We start from the raw sequence: 8663 nt of genomic DNA, 5'->3' as shown, positions 1-8663 counted from the left end.
CTCAAGAAATCTGAAAAATCTTCGAGTATTCTGAAAATCCTCGATGACTCTGAAGATACTCGAGGAATCTAAAAATTCTCGAATATTCTGACAATCCTCGAGAACTCTGAAAATCCTCGAGGACTCTGAATATCCTCGCTGTTTTCCTCGGTCGAAAATAACACGAGAATTTTCTCAACAGGACCGCGACTGCGCAGAAGACGCACTCTTCCCACGCGGAGTCGACATGCACAGCATGCACATAACCTACGGCGCTTTATTTTCATTCAAGATCAATACGAAATGCGCGTAACGCATTTGAACAAACGTGTGCTTTTATAATAATAAAAAATCTTACCAATGGACCCACATTTGTCATATTTCACATACACTTCACCAATGTTTATAACATACACACACTATATATGGATCTAAACTCGAGTTTACAATTCGTGAATCGATAGCGACAAAACTGCTGACTATGAAACATACACACTTTTGTTTTCCCTCCAACGATTCTTACGCGCACGCGTTAAAATTCTCGCGGTATTTATAATTCGTGTCAAATGCTTCGGATGCCTACCATGTTCGGACACTCGTGCTACAGTCGACCGTTTGGACTTTGCTGGAGATTTTGGATGTATCACGTATTTATCTGTGGGTCTTTGAAAATCCGAGATTATACGATTTGCGCAAATATGTGTTCAATTGTATTCTAATCAATTTTTTTCTTTTCCCTATTAAGATTGTATTTTGTTGTATAATTTATGTGTATGTTTGATATTACGCAAAAGGCAGGTAATGCATACATGTACTACCCGTGGTAGAAAAAATTTTAATAAGGATGTACAACATTTCCACAACTTTTTTTTTTAAATATGTACTTTTTTGTAAAATAGAAATTTTTAATTTTATTTTGCAAGATATTAAAATTCAATGTAACAGTTATTTATAATAAAAGTGATGGATTTGATTTAGTTATAATTATATCAAATGATACAAATGCACCTAACTTGAGTTTCGTCTTGAACTAAGAACGACTATCTAAAAATAATATAAAACTTATTAAAAATTTGAAATTTTGAAAAATTTGAAAGATTTTCAAACCTTTAAAAAAAATTCTGAATATTGCTGGGATTTGAAATGATTTTTTATTTTTAGAAATTAATGTTTAGAGAACATTTAGGAAACAATTAATTTCTATTAATAAATAACAATTGAACAATTATTTATTTATAAAAAAGTCGAGATAATTTAAGATAAATTTAAAAGTTCAAATAAAAGTCCAGAATAATTTAATTTTTTAATACATTTCTGAAAGAAATCTTAAGGTTTTTTTTAACAAATTTTTCTGAAACTATTGAAAAAGATTCCAAACAAAGTTTGATGTCTATATCAATATTTCTAGATTAAAATTGGTTAAAATGATATAATTTTTTTAATTTATCAATTTTGTATTCATTCCTCAATTTATAGCGTTCAAACTGATTATTTAAAGTCCTTGAACTGTACAGCGTATAAATGTTAAAAATATAACATTTTGCAGTTCAACGACTTTTAATGACTAAATGTTTAAGAATTAATATTTAAAGAATATTTAAAAACATTTTAAAAAAAAAGAATTTTGATTATTGAGAAGATAAAAAGATTTTAAAACATTTGAAATAAAACGTAGATTTATAAAATGATTAAAAAAAAAATTTAGAAGTCTTTTGAGAACTATGAAAGGTTACGACTTTTTTGTTATAAAATTAATTTTAAGACAATACTTTAAAATATTTACAAAATTTTTTAACAAGAATCTGGCATGATTTAAGACGACTTTTTTACTCTTGCAAGATTTTCGAAAAATTGAAAAAAAATTCGAGTTTCCTACTGAAAAGTAAGGCAACCGAAAATTCTCTCAAAACAGATGATTTAGAATAATTGAAACGTAAATATACAAATAATTGGGAAACAAATTCTTCATAAAAAAAAGTCTTCAACCAAAAAATTTGTTTTCTTGGAAGTATATAAAAATCTGGATAAATAAAAAAATTTTTATTGATTTAACAAAATCTTTAATTGATCCAAAAAAATTTGTTGTTGGGTCAAACAAAAACCTCATCTACCAAAATACTTGGTTAAAATAACCACAAAATTTAGTTATATTAACCGAATATTTTGCTGTCCATATAAATACCATATTCTATGGTTGCACCAAGAAAAATGTTGTTGATTAAACTAAATTGTTTTTCAAAGGTTTAAAATAAAATTAATTTAGGTACCATATTGACAACCGAATAATTAAATTTGCAAGCCAAAAAGACAAAGTTCTTCGAAGACGTCTGAGTTTAAAATGAATAAAAGGTATATCAACTTTTAACAAAAAATGGCATAGTTGCACTTTTAGTTGAAAACATTAATTCTTAATAAAAACGATTTTTTAATTTATAGATAAATTTGTATCAAGAGAAATGAATTTTCAATAATAATGAACAATCTTCAAAAAAGTAATTAATTCTCAGGAAAAGACTTCCACTTTTATCCGAAAAAAGAATTTTTTTCCATAAAAATTAATTTTAAACAAAAAAGAATGAATTGTCAGCCAAAAAGATTGATTTTCTACCAAAAAATAGAATTTTCATCTAAAAAAGACCAATGTTCAATAGAAAATATAGATTTTCAACCAAAAATCGAATATTTACATTTATAGTTTAAAAAATTAATTAACTTTAGTTCAATCATTTTAAAACTTTTAGTTTAAGCCATTATATTTTAAGAAAAAAAAACGAATTTTCAACATCGTAGTTAAATTTGTATCCAAGAAGTGAATTTTCAAGAAAAGATTTAAACATTGTACCCAAAAGATGATTTTTTACCCACGAAGGTTAATTTAATTTTATATTTTAGGTAAATTTTTGATTAAAAAGTATGACTTTTTAACAAAATACCTTCATTTAAATAAAAAAGACGATTGAAAAAAATGTAGTTGAATGATCAACCAAAACTGAATAATATACAGCCAAACATATGTATTTTTAACCAAACAGTATGAATTGTCAACCAAGAGAAATAGTTTCCCACAAAAAATACGCATTTTTAACAAAATACATAAATGTTCAAAAAAATACATGAATTTTCATCAAAGATTTCAATATTCTACCCAAAACTTTTTGGTTGAAAATGTATCTTTTTTGTAGAAAGTCAATTTTTTTGGTAAGAAATGCAACGCTTTGGTTGAAACTGATTCTGTTTTAGTTGAGGATTAAAATGGTTTGTTGAACAAATTTTCCACCGAAACATTCATTATTTTAGTTTAAAATTCATGTATTTTGTTGTAAATTTGTTTTTTGGCAAAAATTAATCTTCTTCGCTTTAAATTGAATTTCTTGGTTAAAAATCCAACAATTCCAGTTTTTTTCGACTGAAAATTAATTTTGTTTTACTAGAAATTTAACTTTTCCATTTTTGTTTCAAAATTTATATTTTTCAGACAAAAATTTAACTATAAGGTTGAAAATTAATCTTTTGGTTTGAAGGGTTAACTATTCCAGTTCAAAATTCATGTATTTTGTTAAAAATTGTTATTTTTGTATAGAAATTAATCTTCTTGGCTTAAAATTAATCTTTTTAGTTGAAAAATCAACTGTTCCAGTTCAAGATTGGTCATTTTAAATAAAAGTTCATCGTTTTGGTTAAAAAGTTAATTATTCCATTGAAATTACATTTTTTGTTTAAAATGTATACTTTTTATTTGAAACTTCAGCTATTCGGTTGGAAATTTATGTACTTTGTTAAAAAAAAGTATGTCTTTTTGTTGAAAATTAATTTTTTTGATCGAAAACTTAACGGTTTTTTTCATCATTTATTTATTTTATTCAAAATTCTTTTTTTTTTTTGCTGTAAAAATCGAGTTTATTTGTTAAAAAATGTAACTGTTTGAAAGAACAATAATCTGTTCAAGTTAAATATTCCAATTTGTGTGATAAAAATTATCTTTTTTTGGTTGAATTCAACTTTTTCGAAATTAAAAAAAAATTGTTTTCAGTCAAAATATTAACTATTATATTTTTCGTTAAAGATGCATCTTTTTGTTAAAATTTCAACCACTTTGTCAACAAAATTTACTTTATTACAAATTAATTTTTCAACTAAAAGTTCAACATTTGGTTAAAAATAAGACTGTTTGGTTAAAAACCAACTTTTTTTGTATTTGTTACAAATGCAACTATTTAGTTACAAAATGTATGTAATTTAATGAAAATGGATCTTTTTTGTAAAAAACCAATCATCTTGATTGGAAACTGAACTATTTGGTTTAAAGTTAATAAATTTGGTTGTGAATTTGTCTTTTAGGTTGAAAATTCATCTTCATAGTTCTAAGTTCATCTTTTCGATTGAAAATTACACTATTTGGTTAAAACTTTAACTCTTTTTTAAAAAAACTCGTATTTTTGACTTAACAATTCATTTTATTTAGATATAGGAACAATCAAAAGTATACATTTATTTTCAAACAAACAGCATTTTAACTCAAGAAAATTAAATATTTAATTTTATTTAAGATCAAAATGAAATCCACTTTCTCATGAATAATTTTATGCAAAAAAACATGAAAAAGATTTACAGTTAAAAATTAGATTTACAAACTACCTTCGTTTTCGGCTCATTAAAGACAAATAAATAACAAATGACAAAAATGGATCTTAAATAAAAAAATTTAAATAGAGACACTAAACTCTCGATTCATTCAAATCTTCAAGGTTGCTTCTAAACATTTTAAGAATCCTTTTAGTCGAGACCAAATAACTTTTACCTCAATTTATCGAAAGAAATATTTTTATTTACATTTTTTTTAAAAGAATGTTTTAAATATTAGCAATTTTCGAAATATGTAAACATTTTTTGAATGCCTTTGATTGAACTTAGCCTTGACCCCTTTTGCCCGACCTTCGCCATCTGCGATCGATCACAAAAATGTCCCTCCAGATTCAAATTTCCGCGCATGCTTTTCCAAACTTGCTAGTTTTAATTTCAAAATAAGACGCAAATCGCCAAGTATTAACGGTAAATTTTGTTTTTAACAATCGTTCTCTAGTTTCCTCTGTTCATTTGTAAGATATGTCGATGTTATTTAAAATGAACTTTAAATTAAAAAATATAATTAAAATGAGGTTTCTATCTAAAGAGTTCCTTACACATGGCATTATTCCGAAACTGAATCGGGTACTTCAATATCCTCAACAAGGAAATAAAGTTTCCATCATCAGATTTGTATTCACGGTTAATTTTCAAATATTGCATTAAAAATCACGCACTTGAGTTCTTGACAAGCAAAAACACATTTATAGGACCTTGAGCAATAATGAGTATGGTGATAAAAAAGCACTATCTTGAAATGAGTATATATAAGTATATTTCATACATAGCCAAACGTATATCACTGATTATGTATGCTCAGATACCTCTTGATCATGTGGCACTTTAATGAAATTCAAAAAACTCACTGTCATCACTAAAACTGTTCACATTCACTTTAATGTTGAGAGATTATCTAAAATTTATTTTAGATTTGAATTCAAAGAAAGTTAATATTTTTATAATAACAATTATTTGCATTGATTTTGATTTGTGTTTTAAATACGAAAAATATCCTTAATTCGTGAAAATCAATTTTTTTATTTGAAAGTTCGAAGACCTCAATCACTTTATATTTTAGATACACGTGATTTTGTCGAGAATCTTTCGCGCGGTCTTATCGCGAACGACTCCGTTTTGAAACTGAAGACTAGACAGAGTCGACGAAACTTTCACTAGGTTCTCTTCACTAGCAGATAAAACTTAGAGATTTATTTTTACTAACTTGACTGTCTAATTTTTTTTAATATTCTTATTTTTTTCAACAAAAATTTCTATGAATAAAATGAATAAAATTATAAAATATCCAAATTAGGCAACTCCCGAAGTTAAACATTAAGAGTAACCGTTTTATAATCAATATTAGTTATTTATAAAAAAAATATAATAATGAAATATTTTCATCAGAATAACAATTATGCTTAATGCTTAAATTATCTAAAGTTATTTTTTGCATTCAAAATAGAATTAATTGAAAAAATTTTTTTTTTTTAGAAACTTTAAGTATCAACTTTTTATTTTCTATAAATATTTACTTATTATATTTTTGATAACAAAGTGTCTTGTCCCGAAATTCGGGACAACTAGTCAAATATTATTTATAAGCTTGGCTAATCCTCCCAAATTTCCAGGATGACTAGTCCGTCCCCTCCTCCCCCACCCCCCAATTTTTTGGGATGACTAGACACAACCTTTTAATAAAAAAATAATATTGATAACAAATTCTATGTCTTTCAATTTGGGAATTTTCTAGTTTCAATATTTTATAATTTCGCAATTTTTTCTGAAATTTTATTATTGGAGAAAAATTATCACATTTAGTAATATTATAAACTTTTCCCGAACAGTTTATGATATTACCGAATCAGAAAATTCCTGAAAAATAAAATTCCCAATAGAAAATTGCTAAATTAGAAAATATCAGAACTAGGAAATTCCATAATTATAAAATTCCCAAATTTAAGCAATTACAATTTTTTATCAATATTATTTATGCATTAGAAATACAATAATCAAATTTTTCAATAAAAAAATTATTATTTTTCATTTTTTAAGTTCTAAGTTATTGTTTCAATTTAAAATAACAATAATTAAACAAAAAATTTCATCCAAAAATATATTTTTTTTCAGTTATTGTTATTTTTTTCTGATAAAAGTATCAGATTATTTTTTTAATAAATAATATTTATAAAAGAAAAACAGCTTATTTTTAAATCCGGGAATTTTCCAATAAGAAAATTGGTTTATTCGTGAATTTTCCAATTCGGGAATCTTATTATTAAAAAATTTTATTATTCGTCAATTTTATTATTAAGAAATTTTATTATTGGGGATTCTACATTTTTAGGAATTTTCTTTTTAGGTAATTTTTAGTCGTCCCTTTAAAAATTTTAATATTCGAAAATTTTCCAATTCGAGAATTTAACAGTATGAGGAATTTTATTTTTCGGTATTTTTCAGTCATCCCAATAAAATTACAGAACGATAATATTCCCGAATAATAAAATTCCTTAAAAGTTTATACTATTACAGAATTTGAAAGTACAATAACATTTCTCAAACAAACTTTGCAGGATTCTATTCAGTACAGATTTATTTAGCAGTTTCTTAATTTTTTATAATTAATTAGCCGATGATTGAAGACTTTTTTATTACCACATTTTTTTTAATACAACGCACATTTTCAAATAAAATGTTCAATCTAGAAAAATATTTTTTTAATTATTATTTTTTTTAAAATCAAACAATAATTATTTCAATCTTTTAACCTTAAAACAATTTTCTTTGATAAAAATAATTGATTATTGTATTTCAAATAAAAAAATATTACTTATTGAAAACAAGTAATTTTCAATTATCCGAGTCCTGGATTTTTGCAGTTCAGATATTTCATATTTGGGAATTTTATAACGAGAATTTTATTATAAAGCTATTTTCCAGTTTAAAATTTGTATATTTCGTCAATTTTATATTGTAATTTCGGGAATTTTATTATCCGTGAATTTTCCAATGGAGGACTTTTATAGTATCCGAAATTATATTTTTCGAAATTTTTCAGTCGTTCCTATTAAATAATATGTATTTATTAACAAAACAATTATTAAAATTTTTGTAAACAAAAATCTGCTTAATGTTAAAAATTGCTGTAAATTAGTTTTCGAAATAAGAATAACAATAATTCGGAAAAAAAAATTTCAATCAAAAATGCTGTTTGAAAATGTGCATAGTGTTTTAGAAAATACGTTTTTTCAATTATTATTTTTTTAAATTCCAATAATATTTTTGTTTAGACATTATTCATTCAAAACACCGTTCTTTGATAAGAATATTTGAGAGCTGTATTTTCAGTAAATAAATAATATTTAATAACAAAACATTTTTTAATAGCTTAAATTCGGGACATTTTATGATTTTTGCAATATTCAGTCAGGAAAATTCTGGAATAATAAAAATTCCCGAAATTATAAAATTGTCGAAATTAAAAGAACCCGAATTGAAAAATCCCCGAAAAATTAAAAATATTACAGAAATGTAAAATTCTCAAGAAATAAAATAAAATTTCTTTAAAATTTGTGATTAAATTTGAAATAACAATATTTGTATAGAAATTGTATGGAAAAATAAATTTAAAAACCTGTGCGCCTTGAACGAAAAAATAATTAAATTTTAAATTGATATTTTAAGAAATTAAATTTCTCACTAAATTTTCTTCAAACCTAACATATTATTTTCCAAACAAACATTCCATGATTCAGTTCAGCACTGATTGATCTCGAAGTTCCTTTCTAATTTTTGTTTAAATTAAAAATTAGATTTTTGAAAATAAAAATTTCTTATTTTAAATACTATGCACATTTTCAATAAAAATTTTTATTCAGAAGTATATGTTTTTCAACTATTCCTATTTGAAATTCAAAGAATAAATTTGAAAAACTTTAAACAATTTAAAAAAATTTCTTTGATCGAAGTACAGTCTGTCAAGTTAAAGCGTGGGTGGCTTTACTCGCAGTCGGTAAGGTGTATCGACATGATTTTGGTGTCAAAATATTAAGAAGAGCTCCCTC

At 24.4% G+C, this 8663-nt stretch overlaps 1 protein-coding gene across 8 annotated transcripts in view; it reads right to left on the bottom strand.

Moving 5' to 3' along the window:
* LOC117170168 (facilitated trehalose transporter Tret1-like) overlaps nt 1-8663 on the bottom strand; it is a 66716-nt gene that overhangs the window by 22311 nt on the left and 35742 nt on the right. Inside the window, exon 1 of one of the 8 annotated variants that reach the window (XM_033356736.1) lies at nt 5427-5719. The exons of 3 other annotated variants lie outside the window; for them this stretch is intronic. In XM_033356736.1, the coding sequence (XP_033212627.1) occupies nt 5427-5474 (48 nt within the window). In that variant the 5' untranslated portion in view covers nt 5475-5719. 4 more of the 8 variants (XM_033356743.1, XM_033356740.1, XM_033356739.1 and 1 more) reach the window with 4 other exon arrangements.

The sequence above is a fragment of the Belonocnema kinseyi genome, chromosome 3 (genome assembly GCF_010883055.1).
Source record: "Belonocnema kinseyi isolate 2016_QV_RU_SX_M_011 chromosome 3, B_treatae_v1, whole genome shotgun sequence".
Lineage (NCBI taxonomy): Eukaryota > Metazoa > Arthropoda > Insecta > Hymenoptera > Cynipidae > Belonocnema > Belonocnema kinseyi.
This window is presented reverse-complemented; position numbering and strand designations above follow the sequence as displayed.